This window comes from Melopsittacus undulatus, chromosome 9 (genome assembly GCF_012275295.1).
Source record: "Melopsittacus undulatus isolate bMelUnd1 chromosome 9, bMelUnd1.mat.Z, whole genome shotgun sequence".
Classification (NCBI taxonomy): domain Eukaryota; kingdom Metazoa; phylum Chordata; class Aves; order Psittaciformes; family Psittaculidae; genus Melopsittacus; species Melopsittacus undulatus.
This window is the reverse complement of record NC_047535.1, coordinates 41,153,214-41,176,567: the sequence shown is the minus strand read 5'-3', so window position 1 is coordinate 41,176,567 and position 23,354 is coordinate 41,153,214. Positions and strand designations below refer to the sequence as shown.

General features: G+C 49.8%; 1 protein-coding gene across 2 annotated transcripts; it reads right to left on the bottom strand.

The window, feature by feature from the left end:
- Positions 1-157: 157 nt before the first annotated feature.
- ABTB1 (ankyrin repeat and BTB domain containing 1) lies at positions 158-23,124 on the bottom strand. Of its 2 annotated transcripts, XM_034066364.1 has the most exons (13): positions 22,954-23,124; positions 21,475-21,537; positions 19,778-19,833; positions 19,175-19,319; positions 18,402-18,561; positions 17,446-17,491; positions 15,904-16,020; positions 13,470-13,585; positions 13,014-13,133; positions 9,370-9,468; positions 8,612-8,779; positions 5,284-5,484; positions 158-1,883 (listed from the first exon to the last, which is right to left on the bottom strand). In XM_034066364.1, exons 1-13 carry the CDS (start codon positions 23,007-23,009, stop codon positions 1,677-1,679), a joined length of 1,554 nt encoding a protein of 517 aa, XP_033922255.1. In that variant the 5' UTR covers positions 23,010-23,124; the 3' UTR covers positions 158-1,676. The 2 variants fall into 2 exon arrangements, with proteins under 2 accessions (XP_033922255.1, XP_033922257.1); XM_034066366.1 differs by lacking the exon at positions 13,014-13,133.
- Positions 23,125-23,354: the final 230 nt, after the last annotated feature.

Here is a 23,354-nt window from a genome sequence, read left to right as displayed (position 1 = left end):
CACAGCAGGTCACCAGGAGGAGAGCAGAGCCACACTGCTGGAATCCCAGCTCTGAAGCCCAGGTGTGGGAAAACGCACCAAAGGAGCCCAACGAGACCTGGAAATGAAGCCATGTGGATGCTGTCGGTGGGTAACAGAGAGGCCACAGCAGACCAGATATAGTGAAATAGACTATTTTATTGCTGCACACATGCTTACACATTTCCCCTTAAATATAACATTGTTCTGGTAAATTTTACAATCTTCTTAATTCATCAAGTGAGAAGCAGCGAATAAAAGGGGCAGAGGCAAGAGAACACAGGAAGGACATCGGCCACAGAAGGAAAACTCAGAAGGTTTTTACCTTGGGATCAAGTTATCTGCAGCGAGAACAAAGTGGATTCAGATCAGAGGTTTGACCTGGCTCGGTTTCCTTAGAGCGTGCCTGCATGCTGCCCATCTGCTGAGCGTGCCTTGGTAGCCCTGCTTTGCCAATAGGGACTGGGGGTGGGGGGGAAAGGGACCCCGAGTAATGGGACAATGTGAGGGGCCTCACAGATGTGACCATTAAGTGCACGCAGGCAGACGGGGCTCCTGCTTGCAGCACACATGGAGCTGTGCTATGGGAGGCAGAGCAAAGGCCACCCTGCCCTTTCCTCCCACGTGCTCCGCACGGGAATGGAATCACTCAGGAGCAGCCATATGGAAAATGCTTCCCAGCACTGCTGCCCCTGCTCTGCCTTCCTCCTGCTTTGCCCGCTATCAATGTCCATTTGCCTGAGCAGCTGAGGCATCTGCAGAGAGCAGCGTTAGCACATTCCTTGGTAATCCTGTTTCTGCAGCTCGTTCAGTGCAAGCAGAAGGCAAAGGCCACGTTCTGGCCTCTGGTGGCTGGTGCAGGGCTGTCACCACCACTGCTGTGCAAAGCCAATGGCAATATGTCAGATGAGGGATTTAGGCAGGAGGAGTGGAGGGGATGTGATAAACTAAACATCCTGCTTGTGTTCAGTGTCATCTTGAGCCACGGAGGGAGGAGCAGCAGGGGAACTGAACCAGCTGGGTTAAGCTGTTGGTTTCCGCAGCAGGCTTTCATGAGCCTGACACTGAGCACAAAACCAGTCCTGCCTTCACCACAATAGATGGGACTTCATATAAAAGCATTTTCAATAGCCCTTCCCCTCCTCGAGTTTACCGCAATGTCTTTATCAGTTCAAGGTGCACTGGGCTCTTTGGTGGTCCTGTCAAAGCCACACTGAGCTCAGGGATGGACTTGGAGGTACAGTCCACAAATCACACAGCAAATGCACAGCCCCTCTCCATGTCACCACCCTGAGCAGAAGCAGTTTTGCTCTACCACCATGGACAAAAGGAAAGGGACAAGTGCTGTTCCCAAGAAGAACGTGTTTCCTTCTCTTTTAGGAAGGAAAGGGGTGCTCTCCCTTCAGCAGGAGCAGCTACTGATGTGGGCTGAGCTTCAGAAGCTACTTCTGAAGGGGGAAACAAAAACCCAAACTAAAACCAAACACAAAGCAGACATGCACATGTCCAGGTAGAATAAATTAAAAAGAAACCATGCCTGAAAGTGGATGGGAAGGAGGACAAAGAGGGGAAAGAGGGACACTGAGAGATGCTCCTGCCCTCTGAGCCAACCCAGCGAGGCCTCCGCAGGCTGCAACGACAGGCAGGGTTTGCACACATCAGCACTCAAGCCCTATGCTGGCCAGGAGGTTTTCCAGAGCTTCAAGTTTCTGGTTGGCTTCCTCAATGGCACTGTAGGTCTGCACGTTGCTGGTGATGTGGAAGCGGATGTCATCGACCAGAGGGATGGAGTCCGTCTCCTGCCGCTCCTCCACAGCCTCCGCGTTCTCCTTCACAGCAGCCACAAACTCCTCTGACTCCACCAGCTGGGCAAGAGAAGATGGGTAAAGAGATGCAGGGGATTGGGGTAATGGGCTCAGCCACTGTTGAGGGATCCCACAGAACTAAAAGGAAGGCTAAATGCACATGGAGACCCAAATCTTCCTATGTCTCCTATGGATGCTGCTTGGAGATGCATCCTGCCATTAAACTTAAGGAAGTAATAATACTCCAAGAATAAATGGTCACAACCATGAGCAATCTGCACCTCCAACAGGGCACTGTAAAACTCTCTAACTAAGCATCCATAGTTTTGGTACTGAGGAACATGGATATACACCATGTTCCCTAACAGGAACCAGGAGATGCTGCCAGACACTTTGGGATGTCTCCCACAGGCAAGACAGCAGATGCTTGGGCCCAGTTTAGAACCAGGAGCCACCGATGACTCTATGCCCACCATGGCTCTCAGCACCAGCATCACCAGCAGATCACAGCCAGGCAGCTGCTCTGTTCTGCACCCAACCTGACAGAATCAGGGCACCCAGGAATGAATTTGCACCCAGTTCCCCAGGAGCATGTGGTGTGCAGAAGGGTGAGAGGCAGCTTCCATCTACACCACTGAACTGTGCCGGGGCTGAGCCCTGCTCTGTGCTATACACGCTGCCAAATCTCTCTCTGTAGCCATCATCAATGCATCTCCACAAGGTGCTGGCAGCTGCTGCTGCCTGAACAGCTGGGGCAGCTCCATTTGGAAGGCACAGTGCCAAAGCGTGGTCCAAGGGCTCCCACTCAGGCAAGGGAAGTCAGGAGAACACAGAAGCACAGCCCCACCTTGGGGTATTCAGCAGCTTTCAAACCAAATCCCTTGTGCAGAAGCCAGAAGCCGGGTGGATGCAGCTGTGTCTGTCATCCCCTTGCTATGCACTGAACACAAACCAGCCCCAGAGCCAGCTCCTTGGCTGTTTTCACAGGCCAAAAGGAATTGCACACCTTTCAAGCTGCAGGTGGATCTGACATTCCCAGGTAAACTGTATGGGCCGTTTACAAAGCCCTGCCTCAGGATAAGAACAGCCCATGGTTTCTAGTCTATATTGAAATATGCTAAACCTGGGCTAAATGTGTCTGGGCTGGGCTGGGCTGTAAACTGGGCTGGGATAAAATGGACTGGGCTAAACTGGGCTGGACTGAGCTGGCCTAAACTGTGCTGCATTGGGCTGGGAAGGGCTAAGTGGGCTGAACTGGGCTGTGTTGGGATAAACTGGGCAGGACAGGGCTAAACTAGGCTGAAGTGGGCTAAACCGGGCTCAACAGGGCTAGGATGTTCTGGACTGGTCTGAATTGGGCTAAACCCTACTAAACTCTGCTAAACTGGTCTGGACAGGTCTGAACTGGGATGAACTAGGGTGAACTGGACTGAGCTGGGCTAAACTGGAATGGACTGGGCTAAAGTTGGCTGCGCTGGGCTAATGTGGGTTAAAGGGGCTGGGGTGAGCTGGAATGGGCTGGACTGGGCTAAAGTGGGGTCAAGTGTCTGAAGTGAGAGAAACTGGGCTGCACTGGTGTGCACTGGGCTAAACTGGGCTGGGCAGATGTAAAACAGCCTGGCCTGTTCTGAGCTGGGCTGGACTAAGCTAAACTGGGCTGGGCTCCACTGGGCTAAACTGAGCTGGACTGGATTAAACTGGGCTGGACTGGACTAAAGTGGGCAGGGATGGGCTAAAATGGGCTGGGCTTGCCTCCATTGGACTGAACTGGGCTGGAGCTGTCTGAGCCTGGCTGCACAAGTCTAACATGTGCTGCACTGGGCTAAACTGCTCTTGGCTGGGCTTATTTGCACTGGACTGAGCTAAAGTGGGCTGGACTGGTCTGAATTTGGCTAAAATAGGCTTAACTGGGGTAAATGAGGCTGAGCTGGGCTATACTGGGCTAAATTGGGCTGGACAAGGCTAAACAGTGCTGAACTGGGCCAAATTGGGCCAAAATGGTCTAAACTCTACTGAAGTGGGCCGAACTGGGCTAAACTGCTGAACTGGGCTGGAGTGGCTGAACTGGGCTGAAGTGAGGCTCACCGGGTTGCACAGATCTGAGCTTGTCTCAATGGGGCTGCACTGGGCTGAACTGGAGTAAATTTGGCTGGGCTGGGCTGAAATGGGCTAAACTGGGCTTGAATTGGCTGATCAGGTCTTGGCTGGGCTGAGCTAAACTGGCCTGAAGTGTGCTAAACTGGGCCTCATTGGGCTCTACTTGTCTGGGCTGAGCTGGAGTCGGCTGGGCTGTAAACTGGGCTGAACTGGGTTAAACTGGGCTGCAATAAGATGGACTGGGATAAACTGGGCTGGACTGAGCTGGCCTAAACTGCTACACTGGACTGGAAAGGGCTGCATTGGGCTGAACTGGGCTGGGCTAAATGGGGCTTAACAGTGCTAAAGTGGTCTGGAGAGATGTGAGTTGGGCTAAACTAGGCTGAACTGGTCTAAAGTGGGCTCAGCAGGGCTAAGGTGTGCTGGACTGACCTGAATGGGGCTAAACCCTGCTGAACTGTGCTAAACTGGTCTGGACAGGTGTGAATTGGACTGAGCCAGCCTGGGCTGGGCTAAACTGGGTACAGGTCTGAACTGGGCGAGGCTCTGCTGGACTGGTCTGAGTTGATCTAAACCCTGCTGAACTGGGCTAGGCTGGGCTAAGTTGGTCTGGACAGTACTAAACTGGGCTGAATTGGGCTAAAGTGGGCTGGGCTAAACTGGAATGGACTGGGCTGAAGTTGGCTGCGCTGAGATAAAGTGGGCTAGACTGGTGTGCACTGGGCTAATGTGGGCTGGGCTTAGTACAGCAACTTTCTCCGTAAGTCTACAACTTCAAGCTATAATCACCTGGGGTAACACTTATATGGAGGGGCATAAAGAAAGCTTCAGTGTTAGATTCATTCCTTCTGGCTGTTCAACAGCCAAATTTCACATGTGGAAACCCTTACTGTTCAACTTGTCCTCCTGGAGGAGAGTGGAGAACCCATTGACTTCTCCTTCCCATAGCGTGACACCACAAAGAACTGACCCCAGCAAACCCCCAAAGCCACTGCCTGCACACAGCAACCCTGCACACCCTGTCTGGTCCCCCAGGCTGTAGCTGGTGTATTCAGGCAATACCGTTGCTGCTCTGGGCACAGTGGTTGAAGGCTCAGTGAAAGGCACTGTCCACAGGGATGTGCTTGTCATCAGCATCAAGCTTACTGCAGGGACATCAGGTCCTGCCGCGTTCCTCATCCTCTGTCCTAACTCACCATCTGCTTTGGTACCGAAACACTGCTCTTTTTCAGGAAGCACATTAAAGCACTTATTACAGACCAAAGTACAACCACTAAATCTGTTGTAGCTATGTGAAACTGTTAACTGTGCTGTCAGATTTAGGGGCACATGTGCCAAGTGCAGTGGGGGGTGTTTGCGATACCTTCTCGATGATCTTTGCCATGTACTCCGTGCACTGGTCCTCCAGGCGGGTGAGCTGGAACAGCTTTGCAATCCTCCAGATGCTGACAACGTTGTCCTCATCCAGGATCTGAGCCAAAGTCCTGCCACACAGGCGCTTGAGCCCGGGCAGCAGGTACATGTCTGCCACGCACAGCACATCATAGGCATTGTCTGGGGACAGCTGGAATGGAAAGAGGAGATTTACCACCGGGTCCTGAACACTTCACTTGTCTCCGATGAGCTCTTGTGTTTTAGCAGAGATACCCTTAAGTGGGGTTTGCCCATTACAGCAGAGGTTTAGATTGGATATAAGGAAGAAATTCTTTACTGTGAGGGTGGTGAGGCACTGGAATGGGTTGCCCAGGGAGGTTGTGAATGCTCCATCCCTGGCAATGCTCAAGACCAGGCTGGATGAAGCCTTGGGTGCCATGGTTTAGTGTGAGGTGTCCCTTCCGATGGCAGGGGATTGGAACTGGATGATCTTAAGGTCCTTTCCAACCCGAACTATTCTATGATTCTATGATTACTGGACCAGTGTTAACAGCACTATGAGAGACAGGAGCTCAGTCTTTCAGGTTTAGGTCTTCCACTCAGTTACCACAGAGGAGTTTAAAACACTGCCGAGGCAGCTTGCTCAGCACGAAGCAAGCCCTTTGCCATGTGCAGCTGACCCCTCTAGTGAAACACAAAGCGATGCTGACACACTGAAGTGCACCTGAAAGCTGGCTGCTAAAGCATGCTCAGTGTAGCAGTGGAAGGGAGTAGCTTTTACCAGAGGTACTGAGAGCCCTTCAAAGAGACAAACAGAGCAGCCTGACAGAACAGAGCACCTTGTCCCCACTGGGACTTCTCCTCCCATTCTGTACTGCTGTACTTCCTCAAGCTGGCTCTGCTAACAGCCAGCACAACCTCCCCAGCACAGGGATACATCCAAGGACAGAAAACTGCACCCCAAATAAACTACAGGCGAGGTCCAAGGAGGTAAGGAACAGACTGCATGTCAAATACTCCTGGAGCTTTAACAGGCATTCGAATGGAACTAAATTCATGCACCAGATGCTCAAGCTTACACTGCTGGGAATAGCCTTTAACATTTTCAGGCTCTTGAGCTAAAGAACCACCCTCCCATTTCCCTCTTGGGTACTTTTGTTCCTTGCAACTGATCTGAGGATAAAAAAATTCTGTAGAGAACATTGGAGACACCACCTCCAGCTTCACTCTTCCCCCTGGCTGGGCAAATCCTATTTTAGTCAGCCATCTGCGTCACTAACCTGGAACTAGAGCCTCTCTGCACAGTTCTCTTCTTGCTAATGGAAGTTGCAAAGAGCACAGATACCCACAACCCTTTTAACAGGGAATCTGCAGGATGCAGGGTACCCTGGCTGTGGAGAAGGTGACATCCATCCCTTGTATTTAGAGACCAAGCCAGGCTGCTCTGGTTGAAGGAATGGTAACTCTCATGCAGTGTGATCCACTTCTCTGATAACTGCTCAGCAGCAAACCCACTGCTGCCCAGAGCTACACATGTGGTTGCTCACTGACAACTGCACAAGGCTGATTGCTTCTTCCCCTACAGCTGCTCACAGATGTTTGGAGAGTCTCCCCACAGCAAATGCTCAGCTGTGCAGAAGGATGCACGATGCAAGGGAGGCATGCCATGACCACTGTAGAGCCACAGTTGTGTGACACAGCTCTTGGCCTTATCAGTCAAGTGCTGCTTTGTCCTTTCATAAGTTCCTGGATCCTCACGCGCTGAAGGGGTTTGAGTCAGCAGCATTGATGGCAGCAGCTCCCAGCTGCTTGATCAACCTGGCAAGCACTCCTCCAGAAGCTCCCCTTGAGCCCACACAAGTATTCTGATCAGAAACTTCTCTTTCTGCCTAGAACCATTTCTGTCCCCTGCACACACTGTTCCCTCCAACTGCAAACACTGCCCCTGTTACACAGGAGAGACACGAAAATCCCTTGGATAAAGGAATGTGGAACTGGGAGTGCTGGACAAACCCAGAGCAGGGAGAACACTCCACATACAAGTGTGGAACTTGAGCTCTATTCCTATTTCCCTGACTATTTTTCCTGGTAGTTTTCACAACAGATGAACTCTCTGCAGAAGCTCGTATCCTGGCTGCTCAGTTTGAAATCCAGGCTATGCACCAGTCTGCATAGGGAGCATATGAGCAAGATCCTTTCAACTTTTACACTCCGTTGTCTGTCCCTCTGCTCCAAGCCCAGCCAGGGCAGCTGAGGCACCCGTTAGGAAGGATGCTTTCCAAGCAGCCATCCCTTTCTATGAGCCATCACGAGGAGAGCAGGCAGACTGGAGAGGTGCCAGGGAACAGGGTGAAGCTGCAGAGCAGTCAGAAGGTCAGGAGGACCTTCACAACTCAACAGGCTGCTTTCCCTCCCTGCCTGCCCTTTCAGCCTGTGGCCGAGGGAAGAGCGCAGAGAAGTGAAGCATCCGCTCCCTGGCATACCCATGGCAATCCTGCCCTTGCTGCCTGCTAAATACACCTCTCCTGACCACACATTCCCTGCTGCTACCTGGAGGTGAACAGACCAATAGAAACAAGGTCACAGCTGTGTGCTTTGTAGGTCTGTGGCACCAAACCCAGAGCACAGACACTGCTTGGGAGCTGTGACACTGGGAGGTGCAGTGCCTCTATCACTGTCCTTATGCCAGAAAATGTTCTGGCATCTTGGAACTGGACCTGCTGAAAGCCACAAACCCAAAGCAGGAAGCTAAGATTTGCTGCACCTTCCATTCAGTTGAAAACTAGGTGGGTTAGGGACATTCCTGCTTGTGATACTGAGCACAGCAAGGCAATGATCTCCCAGTGGAACCTTTGCCCACCCCAGCAATAAACAACAGTGAAAATAATGACTAGCTACAAATGGAAAAGTGGGTAAAGATGCCAGGAGTAAAGAAGCAGAATCTCTCAACCTTTCCACATCCCCAAATGGGTTGAATCTGCCATCTACTGGCAGCAGCACCTCATCCTTCCACAGAGCCCAAGGGGTTACCTGCAAAGCCCTGCATTTATCACGCCAACAGGCAACGTGCAACCTAATTTCCAAATCTTTTCTATGGGATGAAAGCCTAGGGATTTACTTCCTGAATGTGATGCACATAAACTGCATCCTTGCCTGGCTAACAGCAAGTCCCAGAGACAGAAGTGAGAGAGCAGAGTAGGGCAATGGATTCAGGAAAGAACACACCCCACACACCCCTCAGTGCTGTAGGAACACACTGCTGTGACCAGCTCCAGAATGAACCAGCACAGGAGGAGAGGCTCCATGACTGGCCTCACCTCTGTATCATCACTGTAGATGTAGTAGAGGACCCGGATGAAGATGTCCTCTGAGATGCTGTGCAGAGTCACCACAGGGATGCTGGGCTGTGTCTGCAGCTCCTCACTCTCACTGAAGTGATCTTCAAGAAGGGCTTTGAAATAATCACTGCGACCACAGAAAAATGCCTGCAGAGGGAAGAAAGGCCAAAACACCATCATTTCCACTACACCAAACCAGAGCACTGCCAACCAGCTGCCACAGCAGCAAAGAGAGATTCTGGGAGTTCAGACTCTGTAACTCTGATTCTCCCTGTATTTTGAAGCTGAATCTCCAGCATTTTTCCACACCTTATTTCTATCCATGCCTACCCTCAGAACCAATTTGTTAACTGAAGGGATTAGCAAGGAGCGTGGCATTAGGGCAGGAGTCTGAGTTGAGCTTAGATCTCAAAATCCATTCTTATTGCTATTTACTTGCATATCAAACATTCCCTTCTCCAGACACTGAACTCTCAAGCCAGCAGCAGGAGATTTTGCAGCTGTGAACACTGCAGCTGACTCCATAAACTTATCTCCTCGCCTCTGCAAGAAAGGCAGGCTTTGCTCTTCTGTTCAATGCTCTAAATACAGTTCCCAGCTGCAATAAGACTTTGGGTTTTCCAGGAGGTGAGGCAATCCTGCTTCTGCAGAGGGTATCCAGCACTGGATGAGCAGCAGATGGGTAGAGTGGGCTCCCAGGAAAAGGCAGGAGAACAAAGGACAGTGCAAGTGCATACCTTATGGCACAAGAAGTTGTAATCTGCCACCCGGAAGCACACATCGGGACAACTGTTGAAGTTGTCGGTGCTGTCGAACGGCAGCTCCCCAAAACCAACCTAGGGAGAGAAAAAAGAAGAGCTGACCTTTAACGTTAACACTTTATACACATTCAGGGACCACATTACACTTCTTGGTCTTCCCAGAAGCAACCATCCATCCGTTCCCTCAGCACAGAGCTGCTCTGAACACTGATTTCAGTGTGAAATCCTTGCACTGCTGATGGAGATATTCCTGGTACAAGTTACAGCTGCCTCCCTTATCCATGGGAACCCCCTGACCCTCCATACCCCCCTGCCCGGAAAGCATTCCTGTGCCACCTAAAAAGGCAGGTAAAAGTTGCCTCCACATGGTTACTTCATGTGGTGGGTATCAAAGGCATACTACAGCTTAGGACTAGCCCTTTACTGTGTAGCTGGACAGGTGGATGTGTAACGTATGGATTCCATAGGTGTATAGACCAGTTTCAGACGGTCTGACTCCCATTACTGCCTTGCTTGAAGAATCCAGCATTTCTAAAGCACATTTTCAGTTTCTGATCTGATTTGCAGCCAAAGACAGTGTTGCTGCAGTATTAATACTCTGGAGAAATGATTTTAACACCAACACACCTCCTCCCAGTCCCACATGCTAACAAAAAAATAGCTCTGTTGGCCTGATGCTGTTTTAAAGTGACACCTCCGAAGATTTGCACTTCCACCTTATCCTGTGCACAGGGTAATTCAATGTGAAAGTTTCTATTCCCAGTTATGTAAGCAAGGCAATTTCTGGGAACAAGAGTTTCCCTGGTTCCTGTTTTCCAAACACGTGCCCCTGAACTGAGCTGTTTATTACCCCTGTCTCTCTTCCAGGACAGTTACATCCCAAAACCCCATGGCTGACCGTGAAGATCAGTTTTCCAACCTAAGCACCATTCCCAACACGCCTGCCTGTCTCCTGAATGACAAACTCCTTCAGGCTCAACTTCCTGCTTCCAGCCTTGCCTGGTCCCTGCTCTGATGCTCAGGTTTACAAGGTCATTTCCAATTCCTGCTACAAAAGCAGGCTCATGTCTTTGTCTCCCCTATTCAGCATGAAGTGGCTTTGCAGAATGTTCCCTTTTACTCCCCTTTAAAGTCTCTACTACTTCTACTCTCCTCCCATAATGCTTGAGGGATTTCATCTCCCTTTCAGGGTCTCCCTACAGAAAACTGGCTCAGCCCTCTCCCCCCCTTTCAGACAACCTCCTCAGCATACCAAAGCACAGCTGCCAAAGTCAAGTATGTTGCCCAGGAAGCACACCACAGTCAAGCCTGTGAGGTGCAAACACATCCACAACTCATTCACCCTACAGAAGTATTCTCTACAGCATAAGACTACATCTATGGCATCCACAGGATGCTCCAGCCATCACACGTGGAGGACAAAGCCTGTGCTGCTACCAGTTTACTATTAGTGCTTAAATGGAAACGTTGCTGGAGGCAAAAGCACACAAACCTAATCAGCGGCAGCAATTTGTACCTTGGCCAGATGATCTCAGCAAGCAAGCTGTAAATCAATTACAACACAACACACTGGGCTGAGTGATGCGAGAGCAGATCACCAGCCCCTGACCACATGCAAGTGGATTGGATAATATTAACGAATGGAAGAGTGCTGGAAATGGTTCAGTTAACCTGCCTCTGCCAAATGGGCAAAGCAAAGCACAGCACAAAGAGAGGAGGGAACCCATCTACCTGCTTCAGCCTGTTCTTTCTGTGCATGACAGGATTTAGCTTTGCCCCAGAAGTGACAAATGGGCCACATTTATTTGCAGCCCCAACAAAGCCAATAGAGATGCAGAGAAGAGGATTTCACGGCAAACTCTGATCCTTTTAAGTCTGATTTCCTCTTGGTTTGGAAAATAAGATTTCAGCTAAATGGCAATGAAAAACCAGCTACAAGGGAAGGATGTGCCAAGAGCCTCATGTTCTGGAAGCCCTGGGGTCGCTAACTCAGAGGTCACCTGGCATACACATGAGACAGCAGCCAGGCAGTGGGAAGCCAGATGGGTTCTGACAGTTGCCTGGCTTTTGGTGGTGTTTGACTTAAATCTGTCACTGCTAAATTGCATTGCAACAAACCAAAGCAGCAGCTGTTGTGAGCAGCAAAACTCTGGTCATTACTGGTTTAAAACAAAGCAGAGACAAGCACCACCCTGTTAAAAACAAACACTGGAAGAGAAAGGGCTTTGAAGTATAAACAGGAATGAGAAAGAAGATACCAAGATGCTAAACATGTTTAAGAGTTCAAAGAACAGAGAGCTCTCACTTTAATGATGCACTATGATTGAATATCCAATGTTAATGATTGTTTTCATCCCATCAAACTGGGATGTATAGAGCTTTCTGCATCACTCAAATATCAAAGACATGCAGATTACTTGTTGACAGTGAAACAGAAAGGTGTATACATTCCATTTCATGTACCGTGGCATTCCATGACAGGAACAGCACAGAACGGCTCTTGCCAAATTCTGGAAATGCTGGCTTTTATCCAAAGCTGAATGCCTGTTTTGTTCCCTCAAGAGCAGGGATGTTTGTACATGCCTATTCAGTTATCCCTGACATGTCAGGTTCCATACTTTGTACGGCATCAGCCCCTGTTAGAGTGAGCATGTGCGATTCCTCTGCCCCAGAACAAAGAGCCTGATACACAGAACTGAACAATTTACAAGCATTAGGATGAGTTATAATTGGCTATAGGATTAAGAGCTTTGTTCATCTATTCTTTGTAAGCTGATAACAATAGAAAGACCTAAAGAGAGAAAAACTGGAATCCTGAGTTTATCAGGTTTAAGCAAAGCACTCACGTTTGCGCACAGCACATCACTATGAACACTGAAGTGCATAACACATTGCTATGTGCCTGTGTCCTCCTCACCTTTACAGCCCTAACAAGCCCCATGCTGCTGTAACTGCCTTCATTTTCATCTATGAACATAGCCAGAAAACCACAGCTCAGAGGTATTCATACTGAAAGCCACAAATAAATGCAGTTATCTGGGGGGAGGCAGATTATGTAGGAAAGGTTTCTGCATTGGTAGATGGAAACTTGATGGATTAAAACTCCCTCTCTAAGTGCTCAGTACTCAGGGAAATGTATCTCCCAAGCACAAAACGTGCTGGCTTATTACAGGTAGGAAACCTTATCCATGCACATACACACACTGCACCAGGCAGCTCGATTCAGCAGGGGACAGAAAGCAGAAGGCATAGACTTTGCTACATCATTCAGTCATACAACCTCTGGGCACAGCAGCCACCTAAAATGAGTTCATGTTATTAAACTCAGTGGTTGGTATGAGAAAGAGGAAACAAAGGACACCCATAAGGATAAAGAGAATCTGCTGATAATACAGAAAACAACAGATGCAGGGAGAAGGAAGACTACCTGTATTTGTCCTGTTCTCCTGCAACTGGGAGTAAAGATCCACATATATGAGCCAACTAATACTACTGATGGCATTTTAACACAGTGATCATCAACCTGTGCTCTGGGGGCTCTTCCTAAGGGTCAACAAGAGGCAGCTATGAAAAGCAAATCTATTGCCAGTGTAAGTAAAAGTTGCTTCAGAGGGACTCACATTTCTGTTGGCAATACTGTCAGGGTTTGGAAGCACCTCTCCACTGCTGCTGTCAGCTCCTAGCAAGCAAGCCCAGCAAGCCATCTGCCATCTATACATTCCTTCAGGTACCAATGCCTGCTGATTAAACATTTCTGATAATCAAGCTGAATGTAGAAAAGGCAAAAACAGCTGGGGGCAACTCTCTGTCCCACTGCAGTCAATGGGGAAATCCCCACCAACCACATGGCAAAGGGTTTGCTTACCAAGATGCCTGCTGGGGGAAAAAAACCCAAGGAAAAGGACTGGCACTGATCATCTCATTAAACACTGCTACAGCATTTCCAAGCAACAAAAGGCTTTCAGCAGTTGGAGCACCAGCAAACAGGCAAGCACTAAGCTCAAAGGGGAGAGCTGAATGGGGTGAACACATATCACAGCCCCACAGAGACCAGAAGCAGTAGAAGTGGTCCCTACCCGCAGTTTGGCTGGCAGGGCGCAGTCTGCTAGAAGAGCCAGATCTTCCTGCAGCCGGCAGTTACCTGTGGGCTCAATCGTCAGCACTTTCACACAGGTCCCTGGCTTGGAAGAGACTGGAAGAAGCAAAAAACAGAGCAGAGATGCCTGAATTCCTGCACAAACATTCCCTCCCGTTTAGAGAAAAGACTCTCCAGGAAAACATCAGTGTCATTGCTCTTTAGCTTCACTGCAGAACATACACCCTTTATCCTTTGTTAGGTACCGAGTTCTGTGCACCCAAGTCTGTCCTCTCCTCTCTACCTGCAGATCCCCAAAACACAAAGACCCCCAAACCTGGACTCCTGAGTCCATGCTCTCTGCCAATGTTGAATAAGCATCACTACCACCAAAGAGGTGAAATAAAACACACAGTGACAGCAACTTCAATTGCTTTTTTCAGACCTAGGATGTCTTCCTCTCTTGCCCTACCAGCCTACACAATTTAATAGCCTAATAAAGAGGAAGTAAAACACAAAATCATCCTTTTCTGGTCTCGCTACACAATGTCCAGCTGGAGACCAGTAACGAGTGGTGTCGGGATTGGTGTTGGGACCGGTCTTGTTTAACATCTTTGTCGATGACATGGACAGTGGGATTGAGTGTGCTCTCAGCAAGTTTGCCGATGACACCAACCTGTGTGGTTCTGTTGATACGCTGGAGGGAAGGAATGCCATCCAGAGGGACATTGACACACTTGTGAGGTGGGCTGGTGCCAACCTCATGAAGTTTAACCATGCCAAGTGCAAGGTCCTACATCTGGGTCAGAGCAATCCCAGGCACAGCTACAGGTTGGGCAAAAAGGAAATTCATGGTAGTCCTGTGGAGAAGGACTTGGGAGTGTTGGTCAATGAGAAAACGAACATGATCTGGCTGCAGTGTGTGCTTGCAGCCCAGAAAGCCAACCATATCCTGGGCTGCATCAAGAGGAGCGTGACCAGCAGGTCGAAGGAGGTGATCCTGCCCCTCTACTCTGCTCTCCTGAGACCTCACTTGGAGTATTGTGTGCAGTTCTGGTGCACTCAACACAAAAAGGATATGGAACTATTGGAACAAGTCCAGAGGAGGCCACGAGGATGATCAGGGGACTGGAGCACCTCCCATATGAAGACAGACTGAGAAAGTTGGGGCTGTTCAGCCTGCAGAAGGGAAGGCTGCAATGGAGACCTCAGAGCAGCCTTCCAGTATCTGAAGGGGGCCTGCAGGGATACTGGAGAGGGACTCTTCATTAGGGACTGTAGTGATAGGACAAGGGGTAACGGGCTCAAACTTAAACAGCAGAGGTTTAGACTGGATATAAGGAAGAAATTCTTTACTGTAAGGGTGCTGAGGCACTGGAATGGGTTGCCCAGAGAAGCTGTGAATGCTCCATCCCTGGCAGTGTTCAAAACCAGGTTGGATGAAGCCTTGGGTGCCATGGTTTAGTGTGAGCTGTCCCTGCCCACGGCAGGGTGGTTTGAACTGGATGATATTAAGGTCCTTTAAAACCTGAACTATTCTATGATTCTATGACTTTTAACTTCAGGAGGCTGAATAATCAGAACTTACAGTTCAGATGGAAAAAGTGGAATAGCTACACCCTTACCTCTTGTATCAAGGAAGAAGATGATATTGACTTAAAAGCTACAGTATGGGCTCTCTTCTCAAGCCTAAATTAACTTGACTGAAGTAAAGGAGTTAACTCAGCATGAAATGAGAGTCAGATGTTTTCAGCCTGGAGGTTTTGTTACCAGATGATTATTTCTACTGACTAACACTGCCTTGCCCTACTGGAGCTGTTTTGAACTATGGAGATGGATGATAAACTCCAACTGCTGGTCTTCATGCAATAAGCTGATGTCAGGATTAGATCATAAGCTCTTCGGATAACTAAAAGCCCTTAAATAGAGAATTGTGTCATACAAGGTTTGGCTCATACACGTGCTATAAACACACACGTGCTTTCAGAAATAAGCCTGTATTTCAAAGTGGTCTATTTCTCTCTGCATCCATGTTGAGCCAATTATCAAACATTTTACTTTGGTTATGGGTCAAATAAATGCAGACCAGGACTTGGAACTGTACATACTTCATCTCCCCAGGGATTTAAACAAGCTCTCTGCTGAAAGGCACTTTCCAATATACCACACAGTGCTCCACTGAATGGCTGGCAAGCACAGCCAAGCCCTGCTGCTATGGCTGCTCTGCTGTAATGAAAACATTCACTATAAACAATAAACATGCATGTGTCAGAAACCACCACAGCTGCCCTACAGAGAGCCAGGACTCAAAACCAGCATGTAAACATGGGAATGCCACAACAGAATCATTCTCTGGAAGCCCCAAGGGCATTGTCACACTTTGCTCTTGGTCCCCAAAAGGGCACAGGGGAGGAAACAGACAGTAAAATGCTTACCAAATTCATAGACTTTTTTGCATTTGGTCTCCAAATCATCTATGAGGTCCTGCAGCCGGCACTGCTTAGCTAACCTCTTGCAGTCATTGACATACTCCACGTCGATGTCGAGACGCCCTGCCAAGAAGAAACCAGCTCTTTAAACACATCACTTGAGTATAAAGATAGCAAAACCTAAGGACTGAAGACCTGACGGCACAGATCTTGAGTACTTGGAGACATTGCCTCACTTTTCAGCATCCAGTTACAGCTCAGCCCAAGAAGCTAAGATCTGGTACCCCACAGCTCACCACTCTGATGAATCTCAGTTTAACTCACATTCCTACTTTCCAGGGTCGTTCAAGAGGCTTTGAATTTCATAGAATAGTTAGGGTTGGAAAGGACCTTAAGATCATCCAGTTCCAACCCCCCTGCCATGGGCAGGGACACCTCACACTAAACCATGGCACCCAAGGCTCTGACCAACCTGGCCCTGAACACTGCCAGGGATGGAGCATTCACAGCTTCCCTGGGCAACCCATTCTAGTGATTCAGCACCCTGACAGTAAAGAATTTCTTCCTTATATCCAATCTAAACTTCCCCTGTTTAAGTTTGAACCCGTTACCCCTTGTCCTATCACTACAGTCCCTAATGAAGAGTCCCTCCCCAGCATCTTTACAGGCCCCCTTCAGATACTGGAAGGCTGCTATGAGGTCTCCACGCAGCCTTCTCTTCTCCAGGCTGAACAGCCCCAACTTTCTCCTTGAAATTTCATTTCAAACCTTCATTTCAATTTCATTTCATAGCCTTGCATTTCATTCATTCAAAGACTGAGCAGGCTTTATACAGAAGATATTTAATTCCCTCAGGAGATTAAGACTAACAGCACAACAGCAGCACGCATGGCTGCTGTTACCTGCCTTGGGTAACAGCAGACTTTATGCTCACAAGCTGCCATCCCAGAATGTTTCACCATCACTGAAAACGTGGCAGGGAACATTTCTGAGAACACTGGACTGGGGAAGGAGAACCTTGAAGAGAAAGTTATTTTCTGGCACCACCTCCTGGCCTGACAGCGTTCAGCACTTAGCATGCCTGCAGTGCAACACTGGCATTTTCATTGAAGGCTTAGGATCAGCTTCTGCTCACAAGAAATATTAGAAAGCAGCCAAAGTGCTCAGCACACTGCTCAGTCTGCCAGACTCAACGTCCTGCATGGGCAGCTGGCTTTTTACCACCTCAGGGGAGTGCTATCCCAGATGACAGATTTACCTTCCTTAAGTCAATACATTCTCACACCCATCCAACCACAACCTAAGCTGATTTTGTTTTAATTGACTGCAGTTATTGGCAGTAAAACAACTGGCAAAAGGTACAAACACCGTAGAAGAGCTGGGGATTACTCACATCTTCCCCTTGTGCCAGCAGAGAGAGGATGTTGGTGGCTCTGACACTCAAACACTGCTGCCTGCAAGCCTGGGCCACCCAAACAGTGCTACAGCAGAGGCACCCACAGTTCCCTACCAGCCATGCATGCATGCACGAGAGAGCAAGTCCCATACCTGTGTACAGATACTGCAGCAGAGAGCCAAAGGCTGCTGGATTAATCTAAAATGAAACAAGGAAAAGTTACCTTTAGAATTCCCAGAAATTTTGTAACAAGCTTGAAACTTGCCTGATACAAACAGAAACATTGAAATAGCAATTCAAGCACTGCACTGCATTTCCTTGCTCCTGGTGTGACTAATGCTGCCACTCCACCTGGCTTGCACAGCTCTTTAAATGTACCAGATGATACTAATCCATGTGCCCTGGGGGACAGGACCTGACTAATGGAGATGCTCCAAAGATACAGATGAAATACGGCCCCTGTAAAATCCAGTTTTTCACTGGTCACAAGCACCTCTTCTAAATTTGAGAGGGAAGATGTGTTCTTGCGCAAAGAGAAAGGAGAGACATTAAGCAACATCCTGAGAAACTGGAAGTATGCTTGTCACAAGTGGTTTTGCAAAGCCACAATGAACCTATAGAAACATATGCCAGAGTACTGGTGATTAATGGACGAAATGCACTTATGGCCTATTGAGCTCTTGCTGCAAAGGCAACAAAAGGGACTCAATTAGCACCAATTATGGAAGTGGTGTCTTCACCACAGACCACCTGTCCCCCAGGAATCAGACAGACCCAACTCATCCCACAGAGGAGTCCTGACACAGCTGGCAGATGGTCACAGCTACTTGCTCCTGTCATTAATTAAGACACGGTTGAGCCCATGACAGAGGGAACAAAGGGGAAGTCACAGTCTACAGCATTCTGTTATCTGAGCAAGATGCTATTTTATGGCATAAAGTCATTCCGCAAGCCCCTTTCCTTGACTTAGGGCCATTCTGAGCTCCAGGAGCTATTCACTGTGGAAGTGAACCCTCAAACGGTCCTTCTCACTCACTTGTCTCACCCAGCTGAGACAGGAAGAGAAGAGCTGGGGAGAAGAGAGGGGAAAAAGCAGGGCCTTGCTCACCAGTGGATGTTTCAACACTATCATGTTCTTCCCCTTCCATTTGGTCTCAAACATCTCTGCAAAGTAGGCGCTGCGAGCACTGAGGATGCAGCGGTGGGCGCAGAAGGATTTGCCATGCACAATGAAAACGATGTTGCTCTGGTAACCCTGCTCCAGCAGCCTGTGAGGAACACAGAGGGGAATGAGAAAGGAACATGGCGTAAAGCGTGTGGGGGTCAGGGTGCAATGAGGTCTGAATGAACAAATACTTCTTGGCACTGCAGTCTTCCTCTGCTCAGGGAGACCGGGTACCTCACATAAACTGGAATCTCTCACTTCCTCCAATGACTCCAGTTTTGTCAGCGCAAGGGGGAGACTGGAGAATGAAACCTGCCTCAGGTGAACACCAGAACTCAGGGAACATTCCAAAGCAGAGCTATTTGCCCCCAAACACAACTCCAAAGGTTAATTCTGCTTTTCAATAGGCAAATGACAAAAAAGCCCTACAGAAGCCCACATTCTGAAAAAGAATTACCCCACTACAAAGCAAGATGCAACTTCCCTGCACGTTTTAAACACACAACAAATAGGAGAGGACTTGAAGTCACCCACCCTCAGAAGGCAGGATGTTACAAGCACGAAATGCTGGCTATTACCACAACAGAGATGAAGCCTTGTTCATGTTTGCATGCTCATCCTCTCCTCTTTAAAAGGGAAAACAACAAGATTGCTACTTCTAGAGCTAAGGAAGGATGGCAGAATGTGTTGCACATGGAGCTGCCCCATGTGCTTACCGCTGCAGGAAGACATCGTAGTAGTCCCTCTTCATGCACTTTGCTGTGATCTGTTTGTACTCCTTCAGCAGGCGGCGGATGGCATCACTCAAAGCTCCATAGAGGCAACGCTCCCCATCAAAGGTGTTGGCTTCACATTTCGCTCCTGCAAAATGATCACAGGAACGTGTCAGCAGTGCTCAATCAAGAGTTCCTGATGGTCACTAAATGAGTTGAAAAGCCCTTGTGTTTCCCTATTAAGTCCTGTCTACAAAGCAAGCTGTAGGAAGGGTACAAGAAGGTTTTACATAGACAGCTCCTCAGGTGAAGCACAGTTCTTACATCCGCAAACTCCCAACAGCAACACACCCTCACAAAACATCAGCTGTGACTTCAGAAAGTCACACTGCCTCCATTCACCACAGAAAGTGTCCCTGTAGCAAAGTCAAACAGCAAATGGCCTGCAAAAGGGACCACGAATGTGTGTCCAGGGCTCCCACTGCAGCCTGAGATCACTTATCAGATGGTTCATTGTAACAGAAGCTCCCACAAGGCACAGCTAGAGGGACACATAATCCCCATGGAGAGAGATACTGCACCCATAACCAGGGTGCTTCTGCTCACCATTGGCCAGAAGATAGCGCACCAGCTCCTCATGTCCACAGAGGCAAGCGTAATACCTGACAACAAGAGAAAGAATATCAGTTATACAATAGGAGGCCAAATTCAGTGTCTGGGCACACCACAGCATGCAGAGCTCAGAACTGAGCATCCCTCATAGAAGATGACTCCTCACAGGAGTGACAAATTGCTACGTAACAGCACAGACCCCAGAAGGACACTAAGCAGGATCTTTTCCCAGCACTCCTTGTGGCTGCTGTCCTGCAAGGAGATCCCAAGGTCCCAGTCTGGGCTCAGCATCTTCTGTTGCACCACCTGCAGCCAAATCCATCCTTGTTTTATCAGAGCTCATTCCATGGGCACTCAGCAATTCCACTGAATTCCCAAAACCACTCCTTGCTCCTTCTGTTGTCAGTGTGACCGCTGCAGGCTATGGCAGCAAGGGAAGAGCTATCACAGCTACGAGACTGTCATGGTTTAAACCCAGCCACACAGCTCGTTCACTCACTCTCCCCCTTGCTCCCCAACTCCCGGAGAGTTGGGGAGGAGAATCCAAAGAATGTAGCTCCCATGGGTTGAGATAAGAACAGTTTAATAGCTAAGGTATAACACAAACCACTGCTGCTACCACTAATAATAATAATAATGATAAAGGAAATAACAAGTGAAGAGAATACAACACCTCACCACCCGCTGGCCAATAACTCACCCCACCCTGCCTGACCGAGCACCAACCGACACCTCCTCCAACCCCCTTCCTGGTAACTCTCGGTTACATCCTGGGCATGACGTGCTGTGGTATGGAATACCTCTTTGGCTAGCCTGGGTCAGGTGTCCTGCTTCTGCTTCCTCCCGGCCTCCCCTCCTCCCTGGCAGAGCATGAGGCTCAGAAAGTTCTTGGCCAGAGTGAACATTTGAGCAATAACTAAAATCATAGGTGCTATCAGCACCATTCCCAGCCAAAAGTCAAAACACAGCACTGCACCAGCTACCAAGAAGGAGAAAACATGACTGCTACTGCTGAACCCAGGACAGAGATGTACAGCAAAGCCACCCCTCAAAGTCCTAGAAGCTTTGTTTTCTCTGTCACAACCTCAGCCTTTCATTCTTCTCTTTCACGAAGACCTCAAGCTGTCCTGCAAACTAGGACAATCCAGTAATGCACACTGCAGCAGACAAATGTTACTCTATCTTTACTTTGGGAAGTTATTCCACACTCTAAACACGTCACAGGTATCTTTGGAGTTGGTATGCGGGGAGACAAAAAGCTCACTCTACCCTCCCCAGCTCCAGCATGGGGATTCCTCACTACCTACTGTGTGCTCACAGCCTGGCTAGACAGCCTGTGACCCCACAGTTACTTTGCACTCCACCAAGCAAAGCCTTCGCCTGAAAAGACCCCTTAGAATGCCCTGGTCTTTGAGGGGGAAAAAGGCTGATCAAGCCAAAACCAGGCTGCCTAATCCAGGTAATGTGGGCACAAAAGCATGCCCTCCCCCCCCAACTCTGAGCATTCCTGCAGCAAGTGTCAGTCAGGTGGGGAGAGAAGGACACAGCAAAGAAGCAGAAAGTCACCACATGTCCCCAGAAGCAGAACCCAGGGTGTTCAGTGACAGTGCTGCTGGAAGCTGCTGCAGAGAGCCCAGGAGCTCTGTAGGTCCCTCCTGCTCCTAGCCCAGGCTGCAGCAGTGGACACTCACAGAGGGGTGCTGTCCCATTTATCACGGACGTTGATCTCCACATCTCGCTGTTCAAGGAGGTATCTGGAAGTAAAGGGAGAGCAGAGTTACCACGAAGTTATTCAGTCACATCTCCTTTAAAAGCTGTAAAGTTGTGACTGTTCAGCCTGGAGAAGGCTGCATGGAGACCTCATAGCAGCCTTCCAGTATCTGAAGGGGGCCTGCAGGGATGCTGGGGATGGACTCTTCATTAGGGACTGTACTGATAGGACAAGGGGTAATGGGTTCAAACTTAAACAGGGAAAGTTTAGACTGGATATAAGGAAGAAATTCTTTACTGTCAAGGTGATGAGGCACTGGAATGGGTTGTCCAGGGAGGTTGTGAATGTTCCATCCCTGGCAGTGTTCAAGACAAGGCTGGATGAAGCCTTGGGTGCCATGGTTTAGTGTGAGGTGTCCCTGCCCATGGCAGGGGGGTTGGAACTGGATAATCTTAAGGTCCTTTTCAACCCAAACTATTCTAGGGTTCTATGACTCTAACTCTGAGGTTTACAATAACTCCTGAAGGTATGGCGGGATCTCAAGGGGCTGTCAGCTACGGCTCCAGTTAAACCCTCACCCCAAAGAGCAGTGCTCTGCAGCTCCCTTCCATGTGAAGCGGTGGATGCTGAGAAAGAGCAGAATCAAACCCACCTCCTGCTGACCATCACAAAAGAAGCCTGAGCACTTCAGCAGCACCTTCAATCTCCAACAACACCCCCAGCCAGGATGCTCACAACTCAGTGGCCAAGCCTACAAGGCCAGTGCTGGGCTCCTCCTGCCACAGGTAACACCACTCCAGACTGCCCTTTACTCCTGCCATTGCCTTGTCCTGCACATTTAGGCTGTACCAAATGCTGCCAATGCTCCCTCCCAGGCACCTCTAGAAGCCAGCCTGTCCCCCACTGCTGCAGCACCCACCTCTCCTAAGCACGGGTAAAGTCCCTCTTGGCTTCCACAACCCCTCTCAAGCTGTTTGGTTTTCACTCACCCACCACATCGCTCTCTCCCCTCCCTCCCTCCATCCTCCCCATCCCAGACCCCATGTCCCTCTCTGACCCCATTCCTCGTCCCAAGCAGCTCAGCTCCTCACTCAGACCCGGGCGGTCGCTCTGTCCCCCAGCTTGGACAGCGCTCCCGAGTGCCACAAACACACACCCAGAGCACCGCAAGGGCTCAGTGCGCTCCCAGCTCCTCCGGGATGAAGGATGAGACACGTCTTTATGGGATACACGCTCCCTCCCAGCCCCCGGTACCTGCCGGCACCGCAGACCCCGCCGGTTACCGGACAGGGAGCGCCGGACGCGGCCCCGGGACGGCCAAAGGCCGTAACGCAGCACGGCGGGGCCGGGAACCGGTGACCCCCGCTGAGCCCAGCGGTTAAAGGCAGCGGAAGGAGGCCGGGAACCGGGACCCAGGGCACCCCTTCCCCGTCCCTGTGCCCGTCCCGGCCCTGCTCACCGCACGCGGCTCACGTCCCCCTTCTTGCAGCTGGTGAACAGGTCGCTGGTGTCCATGGCCGGGGCAGGCCGCGGGGCGGCGGCGCCGCATTGACGCGGAGGGCGAAGGGAGCCGCGGGACCGGGACTGCACCGGGAAGCGGCGGCGGCGACGGGGCGGAAGCGACGGCGGAGGTAAACAGGACGGAGGGGCAGGGACGCTCTAGCGGAGCGACGCGCAGCGCCCCCAGGCGGCTTGGAGGAGCAACTGTGGTCCGGAGGCTGGGACACGTGTGGCGCTGGGAAAGAGGGATCTGCTCTGGGAGGAGCATGGGAGATGCTGTGCAACACATCTGAGGGGGGAATGGTCCAGAAAGGGGGTGGGACGGGGTTCTGGAACACATGGCATGGGGTCCAGCATCCA